At 39.2% G+C, this 23,657-nt stretch overlaps 1 protein-coding gene across 15 annotated transcripts in view; it reads right to left on the bottom strand.

Moving 5' to 3' along the window:
• PROM1 (prominin 1) overlaps window positions 1–23,657 on the bottom strand; it is a 168,343-nt gene that overhangs the window by 40,105 nt on the left and 104,581 nt on the right. For 10 of the 15 annotated variants that reach the window (XR_006353624.1, XM_043972684.1, XM_043972682.1 and 7 more), the window contains 8 exons: window positions 21,905–22,025; window positions 20,347–20,410; window positions 18,450–18,539; window positions 9,713–9,930; window positions 8,768–8,842; window positions 4,441–4,504; window positions 2,495–2,503; window positions 767–926 (listed from right to left, as the gene is read on the bottom strand). Coding sequence is in view for 14 of the 15 variants with exons in the window: in XM_043972684.1 (XP_043828619.1) it covers window positions 767–926; window positions 2,495–2,503; window positions 4,441–4,504; window positions 8,768–8,842; window positions 9,713–9,930; window positions 18,450–18,539; window positions 20,347–20,410; window positions 21,905–22,025 (801 nt within the window). In the remaining variant the exon portion in view is untranslated. The remainder of the gene's footprint in view (window positions 1–766; window positions 927–2,494; window positions 2,504–4,440; window positions 4,505–8,767; window positions 8,843–9,712; window positions 9,931–18,449; window positions 18,540–20,346; window positions 20,411–21,904; window positions 22,026–23,657) is intronic. The other 5 variants (XM_043972687.1, XM_043972691.1, XM_043972695.1 and 2 more) reach the window with 1 other exon arrangement.

The following is a 23,657-nucleotide window of genomic DNA, read 5'->3' as shown; positions in this document are numbered from 1 at the left end:
CTTCCTCCTCTCTCTTCAGAGAATCAAAGTAGGAGTTGGAAGGGAGTAGGAACTGGCCATCTACTCTGACCTGTAGAGAAGAGAATCTCCACCTCTTCCATATCCAGCATATGATCATCTAGACCCTGGGGGAAGACCATACAGTCTTCTTGTTCCACTTCTGAACAGCTAAGAAGGCTAGGAAGTATTCCCTGACATTGAGTCACAATTGGACTGTATGGTTTTCAAACTCTGCTACCTGCTCTACCTGTGGGGCTGAAGAGAACATCTAATCCCTCTTGCCCATGTCATGTTGCTGCTCTTGAATCATGTTCAGTTGTATCTGACTCCTCATGACCCCATTTGGGGTTTTCTTGGCAAAGATAGTAGAGTGGTTTGCTATTTCCTTCTCTAGTTCATTCTACAGATAAGGAAACTGAGGCAAAAAGGTTTAAATGACTTGCCCAGGGTAACACAGCTAATAAGTGTCTGAGGATGAATCTGAACTGAGGTCTTCCTGATTCTAGGCCTTGTGCTTTATGTACTGCACCACCTATTCAAGCGCAGGCTGAACCAAATGGCCTCTGAGGTTGCTAAAATTCTGTAAAAATGTGAAATTGTGAAGATTTTGCCCATCTTTACTCCAGAACGGTTCTACAATTAATTCTGACCATACAGACTTAGCAACCACCAGCCTGAACTCATTATAGGATTTCCTTACACAACACTATCCAAAAAATCTAGAATTAGGGCCATCTACTTTACCATATCTAAAACAAGTACTCACCTGTAAAAGTCATATTGTTCAACTAAGGGGAAATAATTGTCAATATATGTCTCAGTCTGAGTAAGATAAATAACGAAATCTGTTATCATCTTCTGAATAGGAAGCATTTTGATGACAACAGTGATGTTTGTACCAATGGAATCCAAAACACTTTTGACATCTGAAAATAAACACATCTCTGTTATAAAATTACCAATCTGAGGGAGGTAACCCGCAAAAACATCTCTGAAGTGAAATGAAAGGCACGTACCAATACTGTCCCCCTTACCCTCCCCACTTATTTATATGCTCAAAACAAAGCCAGGTGCTCAGGCAAGCATGGATATAGCCAAACCACTAAAAAGCCGTTATTAACAAAATAACACTATGTTTGCGCTGAACTGAAGGATGCTGAATGTGGAATCAAGCCAGAGTTTTCTTTTCCTATTTAATTGAGCAAAAACGAAAAGGCTCTTGACTTGGAAATAATGAAACTGTATGCTGTATTTCTAGCACTGAGCTAATGCCCCAACAGAGGCAGGTAATTTTCAAGGACATTTCTGGATGCCCACCAGGTGACTTAATTCTCAGATCAAACATAGTCCCTGGAGTCTGTGATCTTTCTCAGGGTGCAAAATGAAGCGTTTCACATTCCATTCCATTTTTACCACACAGCCAAAAAGCATCAGCCATGCCTCTCAATCGAAATGGACCTTCTAGCTGAACAAATGCTGTTTTTTGGAAACTGGAATGAATTAAAGATATAGGGGCAGCTAGGTGGCACAGTGGATAGAGCACCGGCCCTGGAATCAGGAGTACCTGAGTTCAAATCCGGCCTCAGACACTTAACACTTACTAGCTGTGTGACCCTGGGCAAGTCACTTAACCCCAATTGCCTCACTAAAAAACAAAAAACAAACAAAAAAACAAAGATGTATCAGAACCATGCATCCCAGTAATGGGCTTGGCCAATTATGCTGTATCACAGAAGCATGAGCTTTTAGAGGGGAAGGTATCTCCAAAGTTGATTCATCCATCCATCTTCTCCCCAGGGGGCTTTTTAGGATGCCCCAGGTTTCACCAAGTGTACTCAGAATAGCTAAGAATTCATTGATCTCTGACATAAAGGTCAGACATGGGACAGAGCTCATTTCAGTAGTCCTGGGTACAGGGGCTTCTTGGTAAGTCTTGGCAGTCTACTATCTGTTTCAAAAATCTAAGTACTGGGGCAGCTAGGTGGCGCAGTGGATAGAGCACCGGCCCTGGAGTCAGGAGTACCTGGGTTCAAATCCGGCCTCAGACACTTAACACTTACTAGCTGTGTGACAATTGATTGCATAGGAAAGCCTTGAATTGTACTACTCTAATCTCCAGTGACCTAACTCTATCCTTGGTTCTTTAGCTCAGAAGCCACGTCTGTAGACAGACATTAATCCAAAAATTTTTTCATTCAAAGATTTTCATTTCAGCTATTTTAACAACTTCTTTTCCCTGTATGACAGTATGACGACTGACGATTCAGTTCCACTTTTAGTAAGACGGTCTTTATTATCTCATCCATTAGTGTCTTTCACCAGAATCCAATTGCCCAAGATTTCCAGGGAAAGTGAGTAAATTACAGGTGGAACCAACTCAATTAAATGTAAAATGGCCTTCTGAGAAAACTCTGGCTTTTTTTAGGCAACTCCACCCCATATGTAAGCCCAGTAACACTTCTCCCATACTGTGGATACGATTTACCAAACTTACAAGGAAGGGCTGCATATATGGGCAGAACACATCCACAAAGAGGAAGCAAAAATTAAATAGAGATTAGTAAGAAAGATTATATGAGAAATATACTTCACATTAGCCACTGCTTTACACTATACAGCACATTAACAATAACATTGTTGGTAAAATCTTGGGGAGAAAGGGTGAGGAAAGACCTCATTAAAAAAAATACCACAATTCATCTAAGAATACAGACAATGGGAGAAAAATGTTTTAATAAAGAGTGCTCCTTAAATAGTGATAATAAATAATAATAAAGGCAACTTTATAAAAACTATGAATAAAACAGTTTATAATAGAAATATACCCATGAACTTAGGCCAGTTCCCCCAACTAGATTGTAAAGTCTTTGAGGGCATATACTAGGTATTTATCTTGGCATCTTTCCTAGTCTCTGGCACAAGACTTTACACACAACAAGCATTTAATATTTGTTGAAATAACCCATGTTTTAAAGGTGCTTTGACAGTATGCTTAATAAAGGAGGCATTGAAAACATGGTTTATGATGTTAGTAATCAGACAGATTCATGTATCTGTTGGGATTACCTCTGTGAAATGATCAACCTCGGATTGTCTATATATGTATAGACTATATATGTGTGTGTGTGTGTACACATATATATACACATATGTGTGCCTATATTTTATATATATATTTCTATATAAAACACTGTAATACCAAAAGAAATTAATTATAATGTACTTTCATTCTTATAGTGGCAAATAACCATATTGTACTAGAATAGATGTTCAACTTTTATGACCTATGAAATTGTTTCAAAATCTCAACTGAAACTATGGAATCTAAAGAATTTTGTGCACTTCAAATACCATTTCATTAGGAGTGTAGAAAACTTCAGTTTTTCTTTAAAAGCTTATGGGAGGGGGTGGCTGGGTGGCGCAGCGGATGAAGCACCGGCCCTGGATTCAGGAGTACCTGAGTTCAAATATGGCCTCAGACACTTGACACTTACTAGCTGTGTGACCCTCATTGCCCTGCAAAAATAAATAAAATTTTAAAAAAATATTTAGGAAAAAAAAAAGCTTATTGGAGGGGAAGCTAGGTGGCACAGTGGATAAAGCACCAGCCCTGGATTCAAGAGAACCTGAGTTCAAATTGGGCCTCAGACACTTGACACTTACTAGCTGTGTGACCCTGGGCAAGTCACTTAACCCCAACTCACCAAAAAAAAAAAAAAAAGCTTATGGGGAAAAAATACATGCATAACCTAAGAGTTAGTCGGTGCTGTGAAAACACAATGCCAGATGAAAAACATGGCAGAGGGGAAGGGGAAGGGGCAGTGAGGTACATAGGAAAAATAATCTAAATAGGACGGAGTAATAATGGTGGAATTTAATGCCACTTGGGTTCAAATGTTGACTTAGATTGTCACGAGTTAAATAATGTGCCCTGTGGTGAATCCAAATGGTATTACCATTAGTTATGACATAATGGTAGAATTCAATCATGAAGTCACTGCATCGTGGCACTAGTTGAGTAAATACATGGTGTACTCCTTAACAATGTTAAACTAGAAGAAAAAGTGAAGCATCTCATCAATTTTTATATTGCATGTTATAGCTATCATTCAAGTGAAAGAAGGTTAACCTACAAAAAATGTCATTTCCCAGGGGCAGCTAGGTGGCACAGCAAATAAAGCACCGGCCCTGGATTCAGGAGGACCCGAGTTCAAATCCGGCCTCAGACACTTGGCACTTATTGGCTGTGTGACCCTGGGCAACTCACTTAACCCTCACTGCCCCACCCAACCCCCAAAAGTCATTTCCCAAGGATTCAAGGGTACCCTCTTTCTAAGTAGTTTTTTAATTAGCAGACCTGAACAAAAGCATGTTTCAGGTATTGTACTGCAAGCATCAGTCACAGAGCTGAAAAATGACACTGTCCTTTATCAGTCTCACCTGATATAATATTCTTGGTTTGATTCTGCACCATATTAGGCGTATCATTAAATGCCGCATATCCCTAAAATACATTTGGAAAAAAATGGATTCATAAAATAATGGAAAAGCAGTTCATACTTAATTTTTCAGCCTTGACAACATAAACATAATATCTGAATCACAGACAAAAATCACACTAAAAACAACAAACTCCCCCTGTGCCCTTTTAGATTTTTTGAAGTCACTTTCTAACAAAGAACTTGAATATTCTTCAATAAGAAATTCAAAGCTAATATTAACTTACAAATCTTCATGAAATCTTAAGAAGAAGGAGTGATTTAATTCACATAGAGGTTGGGCACAAAATGTATTTATGGAAATGTGTTCCTGAAAATTTGGCTGTAAAGTGAATTTCTGAAACATGTCTTCCAATTTATTTCCATTGTAAAACTGGAGATCTGTTCCCACAGGTAGCTGTGGGAGAGGGGCTACCCTTAAAAAAAATAATGAAATTTACTAGTCACAAAATATATATAATGTAGTAACATTTGAGATTTGAGAAACAGAATTTTTTAAAAATCTTTTTCAGATGTCTCTATTAAAAGTGGGTATAAATATTGGCTGGATTTCTCATTTATTTATTCAGTCTCTTTGGGTCTATTATTGGAGGTTCAAGTGTTCATTTAGTATCTTGGGAAGTTTTTCAATTATATAAGCTATGTTATTGTTCTGCCCATAGGGATATCACTGAGTAACAAAAAGGATTACTATGATTTATCTTTTCCACTGTGTAAATTTCCATATATTAGGTTTGCCTTAAGCTAAACATAATCAGTGTTTGGCCAGATTTTTCTGTGTGTTAATATCGTTTTTCAGTCTTGTCAGTTTTAAATTATAGGTCATAAATGTTAAGAGTTAGAAGGACCTTAACATAACATCTTCCATGACACTCCAAATTCTTGTGTTTGTTCCTAGCTGCTACCAATCTTCATTCTCCTATGCTGGATCATCTCCTACATATAGCCATACGCTGAGCCTCTATAAGGAGTGATCTCTTCTCTCTCTACTTTCTCTCCCTTGATGAACTCATCTGCTCCCCCACTGGTTCAAGTATGATGTATATTCAGAAAACTCCTGAAATCTATATACTCTGCTGGAGTTTCTGTCCTGAATTCCATACCTCTGCCACCAATTGCTCTTTAGGACCCACTCTTCAGCTTATCAGACAGGATACATGCAAAATCAACACCATCCCCCAGATACCCCCCATTCCAAACCTCTGCATTTCTACCAATGATAACACCATCAATTACAGTTACTTAAGTCCTCAACTTTGGTGGGATCCTTAACCACTCCTTTTGTTCTTCACCTTCACATGCAACCTGTTGCCAAGTCTTTTCCTTCATTACATCTCTTGCATCTATCCCCTTATCACTGCTCACACAAACACAATACAAATTTGAGCTCTTAGCTTAACTTCACTTGCCACTATAGTAAATCTAATTGCTTCCAGTCTCTCCTCACTCCAATCTATCATCCATATGACTGCCCAAAACTTGAAAAATCTAATAATGGCACCTCCTTTGCTCAACAATCTTGAGTTGCTCCCTATTGACTCTGAGGTAACAAGCAACTACTCAGCCTATAATTTGGTTCTAGCCTGCTATAATGACTTATTTAATATCCATATTTTTATACAGTTTTATGAACCAGCCAACTCTACTAACAGACTATTCTCGCTGTTCTATAAATTTTGTGCCATATTTCTCATACCCATCCCTTTGTACTGACTGTCCTTTAAGTCTGAAATTTACTCTGGCATCCCTTCTGACTCTTAGAATCCTATTTCCTTCATGGCTCTCACCTTCTGTGGAAAACCTTTCTTGATTGCCCAAGCCCCTGCTACCACGTTACTGCTCTCTACCTCTTGAGATTACATGAAATTGTGTTATCTATAGGGTCTACACATTACATGTCTCCTAATAATAATTATAACTGGCCCTGGATTCAGGAGGACCTGAGTTCAAATCTGGCCTCAGATACTTGACACTTACTAGCTGTGTGACTCTGGGCAAGTCACTTAACCCTCACTTCCCCATAATATTATTATTATTATTATTATTATTATTGCTGCTGTTGTTGTTGTTATAAATACCTGATATTTACTTATATAGTGCTTTGCAAAGGTAGTCTCATGTGATCCCAAGTAGGTGCTATTATTATCACCATTTTAAAGATAAGGAAAATGCAGGGAAAATAAGTTAAGACGTGTGCCAGAGTCATATGGCTTTTAACTGTCTTAGATAATAATGGAACACAGGTCTTCTCAACTAAAGGTCCAGTCATTTATCCACTTAACAACACAGTTTTTCTTTAAAGGCAGCAAATATTTCCTTGGTGTCTTCCTATTTATTACCAGTGCAGAACAGATAAGTGAATGTTGTTTGAAGTGAATTAATGAACTTATTTATACAGCTACCTCATAGTGTAGAAGTAACTAAGATTACGTATGGAAAGGAAGAGGGCTTGGAGGAAAAGAAGCACATTCTATAGATGTGGAAAAGCTAGTGCAAAGGCCTAGAGATGGAATCTGTGTGTGCATGAGACACAGAGAGAGAGAGAAGAGGTGATAGTTCAGATAGACTGCAAAGTGCAATCACCCTCATTTTATTACATATGTTAAATATATATGCACTAAGCTAATTTTTCATAGGTATACACATACATACACACATATATATTTGTCATGTATGTGTATGCAGAATGTCCCATACTTTAATGAATCTTAGATTTCATCCATATGGACTCCCCACCAATGCAAATCACAATCTATCCCTGTCATCTCATCTGTGAAATTCCTGTCCATGTTTCTACAAAGTTGGTCTACCCAACGGACTTCAGGTCCAATCTCTGGTTCTTTGAATATTTTCTGGGCATCAGTTCAGCAGTTGAGCTCTCTCTTCTTCCAGTCAATATAACAATTCCTCTTCCTTTTCCCTTATCATGTATTTCCTCCATAATATCCTTGGATACATAGTTAATATTTTTTCCGTCTTAAAATGAAACTAGGGGGGCAACTAGGTGGTGCAGTGGATAGAACACAGGCCCTGGATTCAGGAGGACCTGAGTTCATATCCAACCTCAGAAACTTGATACTTACTAGCTGTGTGACCCTGGGCAAGTCACTTAACCCCAATTGCCTCAACAAAATTTTTAAAAAATAAATAAATTTTTTAAAAAGTAAAATGAAACTAAAATGTTTATACTGGAAATTAATTAGAAAATGATTCCATCCACAGAAATTACCTTGACAGCTTTCAAATGAAGCCCCATTCTAATGCAAGGAGAGTACCTTACTTTTTCAAAGTCTATAACACAGGAGCCTAATCTCTGGAAGGTTCTCCCAGGCTGCAAGGGTTTCAAGTACAGTCCTAGCAACAGAATACGTCTGTTTTCCAAGGACCTGACTGATTAGATAGTGAGAGGCTCATCACTAGTAGGCTGATTACTTGATGATAAATTTTCTGGTCACGGCAACCCCAGAAACAAAACCTAGAACAGTCATGTTCTGGATTACACAGCGTTTATCTATATATTTTGCATCTATGGCATACAGAATATGTGTATTTTTATAAAGAGGACTGTAGCCTATTAGAAAGGAGGGCTTAAGGGGCAGCTAGGTGGTGCAGTGGATAAAGCACCGGCCCTGGAGTCAGGAGGACCTGAGTTCAAATCTGGCCTCAGACACTTGACACTTACTAGCTGTGTGACCCTGGGCAAGTCACTTAACCCCAATTGCCTTACCGGAAAAAAACAAAAAAACAAAAAAAAACAAAGAAAGGAGGGCTTATATATAGTAAGAGGTATATAAGACACTGACAAGCATCTATGAGAAGAAAAAAATGGTGGGCCAATCTTAGGGGAAGTGCTAGCAGGTGAACATCCCGAGTCTAGCAGTAATGCTTATGAAATATTAAAAGCCCTAGGGGAAGTCCCCTAGCATACTGGGAAGATTCTAAATGTCAGATTTATGAAATGACATCGATAAGAGTAGCTAAAAATAAGGTAATGCTTAGCCTCATTGGGCACCCGTGGGAAAGAATATCTACCAGGAAGAGATCACAGATGAAATGCAGTATATAAGTATACAGACATCCACTCAGTTAACATTAAGGAATGAAATTATCTTGGAGAAAATACCCTCTTACCATTTCCTCCATGATCATATCTTCCCAACATTTCGCTGTTTCCTTTCTTGCTTTACCATGTCCAGCCCCTCACCCCAAATACATTTCGACCACTCTAAATGAATAAGGATAACATACAGTAATTTCTAATAACATACCTTTTGGACTAATCTGGCTAAATCAATTTTAAGAACTTCATTGACTTTGGCAAGCTGTGAGGTCACTGGCGGAAGCTAAAAAGGAAGCAGACCCCCCCACGATACCCCCCCAAAAATGTCAAAACATGTAACAATATTGGTAATCAATCATTCAGACAATCAACAAGCATTTACTACGAGTTGGACACTATACTAAGGGTTGGGAAAAAGGAAACAGAAAGACAATCATTGCCCTTCCTAGGGTAGACGTTCCCTCTGTTAATGTATCAACAACTTGTCCCTAACTTGAGAGTTTTCTTCAGTTACTTGAAGCCACTGAGAGTTAAAGGCCTTGCTCACAATCATATAGTTAGTACATGTTAGACACAGAAATTAAAGCCAGGATTTGTTGGCTCCAAGGCTGACTCTATCCAGCTCTTTTAAAAATTACATATGGACAAGTGTGGGTAGAGGGTAGTGGCATACTCCTATAATCTGTGCTACTAGAGAGGCTGAGGCTAGGGAGGTTCCCCTGAGCCTTGGGAATTCTGAGCTCCCACAGGGCTGAAGTTGAGAGGGTGTCAGCATTAAATTGGGCATCAATAAGTTGAGCCCCGAAGAGGTTCCTGACTGCCCATGGAGAGGTAAAGAAATGTAACGGTGACATAGGAACAGAGAGTAACTGGGCAAGACTCAATCTTTAAACCAAAACAAAACATAAACATTTATGTAAAACGTCCTTATAATCTACAAAAAAGTCCTCATCTATGAACTGTTGAGTTTTCTCTTGGCCATGTTCATGTTACACACTGCACTGAATTTTAATGCAAGGTCTGCTTTCATCTTACTTTCCCTTGCTGCCAACCCAAAAGGAGCAGCAGCCTATAAGCCAGCCTCCTCTTAGAATCATAAGGCTACGTTTGAGCAATGAAGCTCTACCCTAACAGATGCAAGAGCTCTTCTTACCCGGCTGAAGTTGGCGTTGATACTCAGCTGGTTTAAAGAATTCTTGATAACATTGCAGGTGGAACTGGCTTGAGCCTCCGAGCAAGCAGCATCATTGAGGGTATTTTTCAGGTTCTCTTTGGCATTGGTCAGGTTGGCGCTGAGTTTGTTGGTCCCCTCCTGCAGGATCTCCATAGAGGCACTCACATTCTCTAATGCCTCTCTGGTTTCTCTGATTGCTGTGGGCATGATGGAACACTTTTTAGAATACAGGAAGCCATTTAGGTGGTGAATGACTTATCAGTCATGTTGCTGACACCAACGAAGGAAGGGTACAGCTAAAGGGACAATTATGAATTTGGATGGCCATTTTATTTCAAGAGGCAAGCAGAAATATATGCTGGGAGCTGAGGGCAAGGAGAAGCAAAGAAACCATAAAGAAGCGGCTTCTCTTCAACCCTGGCATGCCAGGGACTTCCTCTCAGACCCCCAGTTTTGGTTTAAACCAGGAGATAATGACTAGTACTGGTAACAACTATAGGCACACTGGGCATTACAGAACAAAAATGGCATCCTCACTGCTCCGAATGAGTCTGGATGGGTTGGAAAATATGGGAGATGGGTAAGAGTCACCATGAAAGGGACGACAATGTCATGTTCCTTCACATCAAGGAAATCTTACCAATCCTTCAGTGTTCAAGGCTCAGGGTGAATGTTACCTTCACTCGCTAGCCCTTCTTTATACCCCTCAGACAGAAGTAATCCATTTCCTTCCACCACCCCAGGAGACTATACGTTCCTAAGGACAAACGGTTGATACCTTATTTACTTTGATCAACTCTCAGTACCTAACAAATAACAAGAACTCCATAAAATGTATGCCTAATTGGATCGAGACCCTGACAAGCCCTACAAATTCCGGATGGTTTGGGTCAAAATTTATAATTAGAAATATTCAACTTAAACCTATTCAAAAGAGTCAAATGCCTATGCTTATAGTATAATATACAACTCTTTTATTTGCTTTCCCACCTTCCTGGCCCAATAATTAGACCACAGTGGTCAGATTCCTGACTCTAGACCTACTTTGAAATGAACGGAGGAGGAGAAATCCTAGGCAGAGACAGGCACTGAGGGCAATGACTCTTCTGTGAACATGGAAATTCCTGGTGGTGTTTGTACATAGAAAAATATTGCATAGTTAAAATCAATCCAATTTTCTCTCCTTTTGGGGTTCACTTTGCTTTGGGAAAATATGAGAAATGGAAAAGGGTTTCTACTACAACTATATGATGAATGAGAGAAAACAGGCAAGATGCTAATATCATGGCAAATTTCTACATAAAAAATGTTTCAGAAATCTTTCTTAGAATTAACTACAGTGTAAACTCAATTATACAAGTTAAGACTCTCATTTTAAAAAGTGATATTTTGATGGACATGGGAGTCAAAACATTATGGTAACTGAAAATTCAAGTAAAACTGTATTTATTAACCACCAGGAATTGGCTCCAAAGGAGGCCAATGTTGTATGGCCTTCCCTGATGGATATTGAAGCTAGGCCAAAGCATACAATGGAAATATGTTAAAATGCTCACTCAGCGAGTGAAAGAACACCAACACCTATATTCTTTGAGCAAGCTTGTTTATATAATGTTCCACTTGGGTATGGAGTTGTATCTCTGGACGTGACCTAATAATTCACATTTTGATAACACTTTGACGTTCACAAAGTACTTTTCTCCCAACTGTCCTATATAGGAGATTTTCAAAAGCATTATTATGCTCATTTTAAAGATGAGGACTCTGAGCCTAAGAGAACTTTACTGACTTGCCCAAGGTTATCCAGCTACTAAGAAAAATGGACTGCTAAGTCATTTGTCAAACACTTAATATGTGCCACACACTAGTGAGCACATAAAGATGACCCAGGTCTCTTCTACTCTTTCCAGAAGTTAGGTCCTATTGGACTGGCAATCAGAAGACTTAGATTTGAGTCTAAGTTGTGCCACTTGCCAGCTGTGACCTAGGGGAAGTCACTTCTTCTCTTTGGACCTCAGTATCTCTCATCTGTGAAATGACAGTAATACATCCATTACTGAGCTCATAGGGTTGGTTACTCTAAAAGAATTTCTTTCTAAACCTTTCTTTTTATTTTTTAAAAACCTTTCTAAAGCCACAGAAATGTCAGCTTTTTTGTACCCAGTCCACATAATAGTATCAAAAGCACTGTAGGGGCAGCTAGGTGGCGCAGTGGATAGAGTACCAGCCCTGGATTCAGGAGGACTTGAGTTCAAATCCAGCCTCAGACACTTAACACTTACTAGCTGTATGACCCTGGGCAAGTCACTTAACCCCAATTGCCTCACAAAAGAAAAAAAAAAGCATTGGGAAATTCTGGAATAACTAAGACCTACTGCTGGCTGGAGGTTAACTAGTAGACTCAACGAACTAAGTCTTAAGTTGCATGGGACTGTACTCATCAACTCAATCCCACACTCAACCAGAAATATTTTTTTCAAACACCCTTTTCCCCTGAGGCTTGAGCCAACTGTTACCATAGAGACCAAAGGTCAAGATTTCACTGTGTTACCCAAGAAAACACAGCACATATATAACTAGGCACACACAAGGAGAAAATACAACAAAATAAGGAACAGTATATACTAGATTAGACTCCACACCACAGAGCACACATTTTAACTTAGGGTTTGGGGTTTTGGGTTTTTTTTACCTTTGGTAGCCCTTTCCACTTTGACTACAAGTCAAAAAAAAAAAAAGGCAAAAGAATGATGGATAATGAGGAAAATGATGATCTGGACAAAGACTTTTTGTGTATGGACATAATCAGATACACTAGACACTTTAGAATCAGGACCAACATCTTCCCTCCTATCTCACATGGTCCCCTACAGCAATAAATACATACTTGTGGGGCAGCTAGGTGGTGCAGTGGATAAAGCACCAGCCCTGGATTCAGGAGGACCTGAGTTCAAATCCGACCTCAGACCCTTGACACTTACTAGCTGTGTGACCCTGGAAAATCACTTAACCCCCATTGCCCAGCAATACATACATACATACATACATACATACTTGCGGGTGTTGTTGTTTTTTCTGAACTACATGATTCATGGACCCAATCCCACCTCACCCCAAACAAAAACACATACAAGTTTTCTCACTACTCTACACCTACCAGAGTCATAGAAAGGAAGCTTTGAAAGTGCCTGTGCATCACAGAACACAGTACAAAAGATTCTAGACCCAATTTCCAATTTTCACTCAAGGCCTCCTTAGCCCATAGCATGATTAAAGCATTTTTCAATGTCCAGCACATGTGGGCAGCCAGGTGGTACAGTGCTGGGCCTGGAGTCAGGAAAACTCATCCTCTCAGAGTTAAAATTCAGCATCAGACACACAGTAGCTATGTGACCCTAGGCAACTCACTTATCTCTGTTTGCCTTAGTTTCTTCATCTGTAAAATCAGATGAAGAAGGAAATGGTAACCCACTCCAGAATCTTTGCCCAGGAAATATCAAATGGGGTCATAAAGAGTCAGAGTGGACTGAAAAAAGTAACCCACACTCAATCACTGCTCTCCTTCATCTAACAATTGTTCAAATTTCACTTCAAAAACACACTAGTTGTGTAACCCTGAGCAAGTCACCTATTCATTCTCCTGTGGCCTCCATTTTCTCATCTATTAAGTGAGGACCAAAACAGCAGGATGTTTATGAGAATCAAATGAAATGATTTATGTAAAGCACTATATAAATGTTATGTGTGTAAATATATAACCACATAATTCAGAGAGGAAAGAAAAGGTAATAGAGAGAAAGAAAGGGAAAGAGAGAGTGAAAGGAAAAGAAGAAAGAAACGGAAAGGAGAAGAGAGAGTGGGTGTCTTTGGTAGAAAAGAGGTTAAGTGACTTTTCCACAGTCATACAATCTAAGGAGTCTAAGGGAAGATTTGAACCTGGGTTCTTATTCCAAATCCAACACTTTCTCAAATCCCTCCAATTTTCTGGATGAACTACTTTGCAGAGCCTGAAAAATTGAAGACTAAACTTCAATCAGAGGGGTTATTTTGTAGGTGTAAAATAAAGGATAATACCATAACTTTTTTTTTTTTAGCACAAGGCAGAGACTGAATGTGTGATTATTGTCATGTCACTAACAGAAAGGGGGAAAAACACCTCAGGAAGCTTCAGATTTCATAAACTTAAAAGAGTAAAATTTTTTAAAGTGGAACATTTAAATTCATATAGACATCAAATTCTTAGTGTTATAAAAGACCTTAGAGCTTTTTAGTCCAATTCCCTAAGTTTACAGGGGAGGACACTAATGCCCACAGAAGTCAAGTGATTTGTGAAGAGCCATTAAAGCTGATTATTAGGAGAATCAAGACTCTAACCCTGGTGTCTTGACCTTCCATGCTGCCTTGGGATGGATTTGAAAACATTTTGGTAAAAATCTGCCTTTTCTTAATAGGAAGCTCTTCAATTCAACAGTAGCCACCTAAAACTTAGAAATAAGACACCTAAAACAGAGTTATTCTTTCCCCTAGTAAACACTGTACTGTTTACTAGGGGGAAAACCTCAGCACAATGGAGAGGCAAGAAGGGCAAATAACTGGAGTTTTACTTGTGGTGATCACCAATCACTTCTAGCCAGAAGAAGGGATACCAGATTGGAGATAAAAGAATGTATCTTGGGCAGCTAGGTGGCACAGTGAATAAAGCACTGGCCTTGGATTCAGGAGGACCTGAGTTCAAATGCAGCCTCAGACACTTGACACTTACTAGCTGTGTGACCCTGGGCAAGTCACTTAACCCTCATTGCCTCACAAAACAAAACAAAAAACAAAAGAATGTATCTTTCACCCATTAGCCATCTGAAGAACCCAGAGCTTTATTAACGACTCATACTTCTATATCATAAAATCACAAAATTCAGAACTTTTAATGGTCATTGGAGATCCCCTTGTCCAACCTCTTTATTTTACAGATGAGAAAAGCAAGGAGCAGAAATGCTAAGTGATTTCATAGGATCACATACTTACAGTTTAAAAGGAGCTTAGAAGTCCTTGAGTATAATCCCTTTCTGGATTTGAGATCCAGAAATAGGAATTGATTTCATAGGATAACAGATTTATGAGCTAGAAAGGATCTTAGAGAATTGCACTTGAGTAAACTGAGGCATGGAGCATTCAGTGACTTCTTGGTAGTCACACAGGTAGTCTGTCTGACACAAGTCTTGAGCTTAGGTCTTCTTGACTCCAAATCCATTTTCCCAAGCTGACTTTCATATCCAAAGTCACTCATAATTGCTAATAGAGTATATAAGTAAGACTTAAGAACCCAGGTCTTCCTTTCTTCCACATCTATAATCCCATCACACCCAATTCATTATCCCAGGTCAACACCCCCACTATTGTTTCACAACTGACAAGTAGTGCCAATGGTAGCTAAGAGATAGCAAGTGACTAGCCTAGAGTCACACCACAGAGATAGCATCTACTGAGATTAGGCTTCTACTTCATTATATGCAAACTTGGACACTTCTCATTTTTGGCCTTTTGCCCCGGAACCAGTAGGAAGCATGATTCTTATTCCAAGTGAGAGATATTCACTCTCCTCAAAATTTGGAGTTGCCCTTGAGGCCCAGACACCTCAGCAGTAAAACAAACAAACAAACAAACAGTAAGGTACCAAATGATAAAAACTATGAGATAAGAGTCTGGGAAGGCTGACTTCCCAATTGTAGATGTCCTCAAAGAGCTTGTTTGCTTCAGGGGAGGATGGATTTCAAAACAACCAGAAGTTAGAGCCACTAAATGGAAAAACTAGTAGGTAAAACCTCAAGTTTTCTGATGCCAAGTACAGTGTTTACAATTCATCAAGGACACCTACTCTGTGGGAGGTACTGCAGCCATATCTGTCAACAAGAACAAGCCAATAAAGCTACTTGTTAGAACCCCTCCCTGCACTAAAATATTATTCAGTTTTGAATAAAGTAGAGCTCACATAGCTTGTTAACAAGATCTCTGTCCCCATCATGAATTACTCATTTCTGCCCTGCCAACTGAGGCAAAATAGATAAAGTCCCTGGCCTGGAGTCAGGAAGATTCATCTTTGTGAGTTCAAATCTGGCCTCAAATACTTATTAACTCTGTCTAAGTCATGTTACCCTGTTTGCCTCAGCTTCCTCATCTGTAAAATGAGCCAGAAAAGGAAATAGCAAACTACTCTAGTATCTTTGCCAAGAAAACCTCAAATTGGGTCAACATGTCGGACAAGACTGAAATCAGTGAACAACAAGAAAAAAAAAATGCAACATTTGCATTTCAGTTTCTTCGTAGTTCTGCAAGAAAAAGAAGTCAAATGTCACTAAAACAAAGTAAAAGCACTTTCATATTAAATCATTTGTAGTATTAAGCAGATAATCTTTACTCTTCTTTAAGGTTAGCTCAGGGAACTTCTTCCTATAGTCAGTCAACAAGCATTTATAAACACACTACTAGGCAGTGTGCTAAACTCCTGACACAATTCTTCCCTCATTCCTTTAGTTTTTTAAGCACTCTCTCTCTATTCCCTCAAATGATCTTATCTGGCAATAGGTGACATCCTTCAGAAGAATGCAAATACGAAGCCTTACACATATAGTAACTTACACATAGTAGGTGCTTCCAAAATCCTTGCTAAATTGAAAACACTGGACTTAACATCAGAAGACCTGGGGACTTACTGGCTATGAGACTCTGGACAAAGCACTTAACTTTGCAGAGCTCTCAGTTTCCTCATTCTTAACATGGGCCCATTAGGACTTAAAAGTAAGCAGTTGGGGCAGCTAGGTGAAGCAGTGGATAAAGCACCAGCCCTGGATTCAGGAGGACTTGAGTTCAAATCCGGCCTCAGCCACTTGACACTTAGTAGCTGTGTGACCCTGGGCAAGTCACTTAACCCTCACTGCCCTGACCAAAAAAAAAAAAAAAAGTAAGCAGTAAAAGTTACCTACTATGGTAATGGGGATACAATGTTGAAAATAGAACAGTATCTGACCTCAAGGAGCTTGCATTCTATTGGGAAAGATAACATGTCCCCATAAAAGGATATGAAAAGTAAATACAAAGTAAGCTCTTTTACTTTAATAATAAATTCAAGATCTTCAAACACTAACAGTTTATGCAAAGAAATGGAAACTGATCTAAAATGGATCCACACAACTTTCTATCTTTTTAAACAGAGTGTATTAAGAATTTGGATCATTAAAAAAAAAAAGAATTTGGATCATCTTCATTAACATCAATGATCATATCATGATAGCCCCATAATGTAAAACTGTCATTTGGGTGTGATCCTTTATGATATAATAATTCCCCTATACAATCAATAGTTCTAGCTAACCTGGACAACTCTTTGCCCCTCAGAAAATATCCTGAGCTCTTCCTCTCCCATGCCGATTTACACCCACTGTTCCCTATGCCTAGAATGGGCTCTCGTTGAATCTCCACCTGCTAAATTCCTATGCATCCTTCAGAGCCTTAATCAAATGTTATTTCTTCTAGCAAACCTTCCAAAATGTCCCCTTCAGTAACGACCATCTCTTGGAAGCTTCATATAGCATTATACATCATGCTTCTCTAATACATGTATCATGGGGAGCAGCTAGGTGGTGCAGTGGATTAAAGCACCAGCCCCAGATTCAGGAGGATCTGAGTTCAAATCTGACCTCAGACACTTGTCACTTACTAACTGTGTGACCCTGGGCAAGTCACTTAACCCCCACTGCCCTGCAAAAATAAATAAATAAAATAAATACATGTACCACGTATGCATATGTTGATTATCTATGATTATCTTATCTTCCCCACCCCACCAGACTGTATGCAGAGACTATCTTGACTAACTTCTGCATCTCTTCTAGACCTGGAACAATTCCCTGCTTACAAGGGAGACTCAAAAATTATTAGGTGAATGAAGGATACACTTCCAGACAACTGAATCAGGGTAGTGTAAGGAAATGTAAACTTAAACACATAAGTTAGTAGGTGGCTATACAGTTATAAAAAGGACATCACTTGATAGAAAGATTCTGTATAGGATCCTCTCAAATACTGATTTCCAAGCACATAGTTAGAATAATTAATTTTATAACCGTTACTTTTACATATAATATCAGGAATATGCCTACAACATAAACAAAATCACTGTGTGCTATGAATACACATCAGAGGTAATGTAGCAGAACAGAAAAAGATCAAGCCTTGGAGACGGTAAAAGCAGAGTTCAAATACTGTCTTTGACACATACTATGTGACCATGGGCAAGTCCTTTCCCATATCACTATACCCCCGACAACTCCCTTAGTATTACCAATTACTGGGGGCAGCTAAGTGGCTCAGTGGATAAAGCACTGGCCCTGGATTCAGGAGGACCTGAGTTAAAATCCAGCCTCAGACACTTGACACTTACTAGCTGTGTGACCCTGGGCAAGTCACTTAACCCCTGTTGCCCCATCCCCTTCCCCCCCAGAAAGAAGTAAAAAGATAAATATAATCGTGTAAGAGCATAATTAAGGGAAAGTTCTAATGCCACAAAAGTCATCAGGAGATGGGAAACTTGGTTAAGAAAGAGGGGCCATATCAGTAGAATGCATTCCAACTACTACAAAAATTCTTCACGTACCACATGTCATACACCATCTGTATATGAGACACAGTTATGACGATTACTAATATGTAACATCAGGCTTACCTCCTGCCATAGTGAGAACTGCATCAAGGGCCGGGAGGACTCGTTTCCCTAACTGAGCTTGGACTCGGCGTCCGAGCAATGGTCCAATATCTGCATTAGAGAGAAACCGAACTGAACATGAGGGGAAACTTCTGTGCATTTCCTTCTTGTCCCCTTGTGGGCATGATGACACTCAAGAGATCTTCACTGAAGACTCTCAGCATAGTACCGTGGACTGAAGTATGAAATAGATGGATGGCTGACTTCCAGACAAGTGAAAACCACAAGGAATTTTCCTTAGGTAGAAGCAGGTATCAGTTATGTGTACACTCATGGTTCCTCTTGATAACCAATGAACAGCAAGGATTTCAGTCTTTGGGACCATGATTGTAAGGCATGTTTCAGTCACGTACACAAAGTGTTTGTGACAGCTAGACAGAAGCATCCACCAGTATTTATATAAATTTTAAAAAATAAACAACAACTGTGTTCTTCTAAATTAGACAAAGAAAAGATTTGGAGAAGGAAAAAAAAAGATTTAAATAAATCTCCCAGAATTGGAAATTACTCATTTAAAATCTATGATCGCTTGAATTGAGCTTCAGATATTTAACAGAAGCATCAAAAGATTCCTACTGAGAACAATTTCTACCACTACCATCTCTCTCCTCTGGCAGGACTAGCAATGAGAAGAACCAGAAGCAGTAAAAGCTTCCTCTGCTTTTAAGTTACCAGGGTTCCAGAAAGAGTTGACCCAACTGCAACTAAAGCATCAACATCAATGACTACAGAGCAACTAAAAAGGCAAAACTATACTCAAAAGTTTTGGGGGCAACTAGATGGTGCAGTGGATAGAGCACCGGCCCTGGAGTCAGCAGGACCTGAGTTCAAATCCAGCCTCAGACACTTAACACTTACTAGCTGTGTGACCCTGGCCAAGTCACTTAACCCCAATTGCCTAAAAAAACAAAACAAAACAAAAAAGAGCAGCTAAAAGTTTTGCAAGACAAAAACCCCAACCCATTAGAATGTATGTTAGCAATTACACTTGGAAATAAACTCTAGTTCTTTCCTCGGACTCTGAAACTTAGAATCAGATTACTGGTACTAGAAGGGACTTTTGAGACGATCCAATCCAATCGTCTTATTTTATAGGTGAGGAAGGGTTTTCTCCCCCTCCCCCAATTCCCACAGGCAGCTAACCTTGAAGTCAGGAAGTCTCATCCATTGTACAAATTGACTTCTGGACCCTGAGAATGTTCTTATTCTTTCAGTTGTTCTAGGCAACTATCTGTGATTAAGTTTCCCAAAAAGGTAGTGATAAACAATGGGAAAGTGGATTTCCTCATAGGAAGAGTTTCTGATACCAGTGAAATCACACTTACTGTTTTGAAAAAATCCTCTCAATACAAAAAGCAAAACAACATAAAACAATCAGGGTGACACCTAGCACACTGAAAGGACACCTAGAACACCCTATAGCAAACCTATGACTGAGAATTACACAATATATGCAGGTACGAATGCAGTTCTAGAGGAAATACGAACATGAATGAGAACATAGACCCAATGGAATATTGCCTTGTGTTGTGTATATTAACAGTATGCCTTATATTTGACTTTCCATCCTTTGTGGGAGATTCTCACAGTACTTAGAAAAACAGAAATGAAATGACTAGTTTTTTTAAAAAATTACTTACTAAAAATTTTTTTTTAATTTAAACTTAAATTTTAAAATTTTAAAATTCTGGGGGCAGCCAGGTGGCACAGTGGATAAAGCATCAGCCCTGGATTCAGGAGGACCTAAGTTCAAATCCAGCCTCAGATACTTGACATGTACTAGCTGTGTGACCCTGGGCAAGTCACTTAACCCTCATTTTGCCCATCCAAAAGAAAAAAAATTTTTTAAATTACTTACTGTCAAGATCTAACAGTGCTTGATTCTTTGGGGCATCAAACTGGCTCACGAGATAATTGATTTGCTGAAAACAAAAGTATTGAAAAAGATTAAACATTGCTCATAAAAATATTTTTAAATGGTAGAAATATTTCTTACCTCCAAAAGGGTCACCTTCTACATGAAGCTGATCTCCTCCAGGTATTAGCGCACCTCTTCCCCAAACTCCCTTGTATTCATTTTGTATCTATTCTGCGTATAACTGCATGTGTATATGGTGTCTCTACTATTGGAAGTTAATCTCCATGAGGGAGAAGAAAGTGTTTCAATTTTGTCTCTGTATTCTCAAGGCTTAGTACTGTGCCCAGCACACAGGAATACTTAATAAATCCTTACTGGTTGATTGTGAGTTCTACCTAGCATCTATGCTTTTAGCAAAACTTGGATAGTTTAATTTTGGCACATTTTTTTAAGTGAAAAAAAACCATCACTTACAAATCTTGAAAATGGTTAAAATAGCAAGGTAAATATGGAGAAAATATTACAATCCTTATTAAGAGTAGCAAAAATGAAACGGACAGTTAACTAGGAATAAAATTCTTCTCTCCTGGCTCTCTGTTCTGAACAAGAAGATCTAGACTCCCTCTCTCTTATTAGATGGCTTCTAATAAACCCAGTGCAATGTTTAATATTCATCGTTTGTCAGAACACAAGTCTTGGGTGCTTAGGGAGCAGTCAGGACCTGGGGATGATCTAATAATAATCTAATAGTGAATCAAACAGTGCCAGGTCTTTACCCCTCTGGTATCTGTGGGCTCTGCCCCCCCCCACATATATATCAACTGTCACAGCTCATCATTTATAAATGGCTTTATACTTTACATAGCAATCATATAGGAAGTGCACATTTTAGAAATGATTACTCTCAAAACTAGGGCTCTTTCTACCACACCGTCATGCGTAAATAATACAAAGAAGAAAAACTGACATACTACAAGTAAATAATTTACTCAGGGGTTACACAGGCATTACTTCTCACTTTGCTGTGTGATACGTTCCTTGTAAGGAAGTAAGAGAAAAGCCAGAAAAAGGAGATAACAACATCTACCCTACTTAAACCACAGGTTTACTATGAGAAACAAATTATTTGATTCATCTTAATAGTTAATTGCATTTATCCTCGATGTCCCAAAAGACTTGGTGCAGTTCCAAGGTTTTTTTTTTTCATGATTTGGGGTTTTTTTTAACTAGCTTTATTAAAAGTTTTTAAGCGTTAATAACTTGAAACACACAGGATAGTACACTCTCCTTCATTACTCTGTGAGGTAGAGCAATGCTATTATTCCCATTTTGCAAAGGAGCAGACCAAGGACCAGTGAGAGGTTTGTGTGCACCACAGTCACATGGATGGGCAACATTAAGATTCAAAATTAAGTTTTCTGGTTTCTAATCCAGTGCTCTTCCCACTAAACCCCACTCCCTCCTTTTAAAGTCAGTACTTCCTCTCCCAAAAAAAGAGTCAGAAAATCATACAACTGCAGGACTTTTGTCATCGTATACTAAGAAATTATGTCATTACCTCTGGAGTATCCGTCAGAAGAGTTCTCAGATCCTTAAAATTGCTCTTTATTAGTGGCCGCATTCCTTGAACTTGAGTTGTAAGGTGCTGGTTTGTGACAAACGCACAAAAAACACCGATACTGCAGAGACAAGAAAGGAGGGGCGGTTCTGTGTGATGGGAGACCCTCTGGCAAATACACAGACCTAACATGGTTGACATGAACTATCCCCCAACACCCTCCCTGCAGTCATAAAGAGGAGGCAAGTTGCTCTCACCATCCTCTTGTAAACCATTAGAAGTCTTCTGGAACAGGGGACAGCTAGGTGGCGCAGTGGATAAAGAACTGGCTCTGGATTCAGGAGAACCTGAGTTCAAGTCCGGCCTCAGACACTTGATACTTACTAGCTGTGTGACCCTGGGCAAGTCACTTAACCCTCAAAAAACAAAAACAAAAAACAAAACAAGTCTTCTGGAACAGAGTTCACAGAAATTCTAATGCTGACCTATGGTCTAGAGACTTAAATATTCTCCAGAACACATTTCCTGTGCCTTTGTGTCTCATCACCAGATCATCCTCCCTGCCCCCAACCCCTTCTTTCCAGGTCCATCTCAGGAGCCCCTCACCTTCCATAAAGCCTTCTCTGACCGCTCATTCTCTCCTGTTACTGATCTCTCCCCATGGAATTTCTCAGATCACTTTGGCTCTGACCCCATGTGACCATCTGACCATTGTTTCTCTTTTTTTTTTTTTTTTAAATTTTAGTGAGGCAATTGGGGTTAAGTGACTTGCCCAGGGTCACACAGCTAGTAAGTGTTAAGTGTCTGAGGCCAGATTTGAACTCAGGTACTCCTGACTCCAGTGCCGGTGCTCTATCCACTGCGCCACCTAGCTGCCCCTGACCATTGTTTCTCAAGATGAGACAACTTTGTTTAAAGAAATGACAGAAAACCTGGGTTCAAATTCTGCCTCTGTCCTTAGAAAGACACCTAACCTCAATGGGCCTCACTTTCCTCATCTGTAAAAAAGAGGAGGTTAGACTAGATAGCCTCTGAGGTCCCTTCCTGTTCTGGATTTATGGTCTCATGTGCTTGCTAAGAACTCAAACTTATTTCTTAAAAATTTTAACTAGTCTTTAAGTCACCAGTTCATTTTTATACCAAAAAGTTCATTCAGCCACTAGGTGGAGGTATGGAGCTAAATACATTTTAACGAAACTACCAATGGTACATTTTCCCATAAGTCTTACTATGAGAATCCTGCCCGCTGGAATTCAGTTGGAAGGTGTGCTCCCCTCTGAGGCTCTCAAAAACTACTAGGGAGAATGTTTTCTAAGTTCCCAATTCTGAACAAACAGAATTATCTATTACTCTTTTTTTGGACAAAAGCTGCAGCTGAGATTTGCACTAAATTTACAAGCAGTTCTCACCTTACACAAGGATTGTGTTGCAAAAGTTAATTTGCAAATCATTTGTTTTGAACATCAAGCTGCATTTCCCAATTTAAAAACAGACAAAAACAATGCTCTCCATGGTGGCCAGACAAGCCAGACAAAAATCTATTTCATCCATAAAATACTTGAAGCTCTAGGGGAGGAAAAAAAAAAAATCATGTGGTAACTATGGTTACCAGAACTTCTTATCATGTATGACACTTTCCATTGGGGAAAAATGCTTGCAGATTTTCAGCTTGGGAGACCCAAATCCCAGCTTCTCCTAGTATGGCCTGTGATTTTGCAATCAATGATTCTCCCTGCCTACCTATGATCAGGGC

This window comes from Dromiciops gliroides, chromosome 6, assembly GCF_019393635.1.
Source record: "Dromiciops gliroides isolate mDroGli1 chromosome 6, mDroGli1.pri, whole genome shotgun sequence".
Taxonomy (NCBI): Eukaryota; Metazoa; Chordata; class Mammalia; order Microbiotheria; family Microbiotheriidae; genus Dromiciops; species Dromiciops gliroides.
The sequence above is the reverse complement of the archived record's forward strand: the minus strand, read 5'-3'. Positions and strand labels throughout refer to the sequence as shown.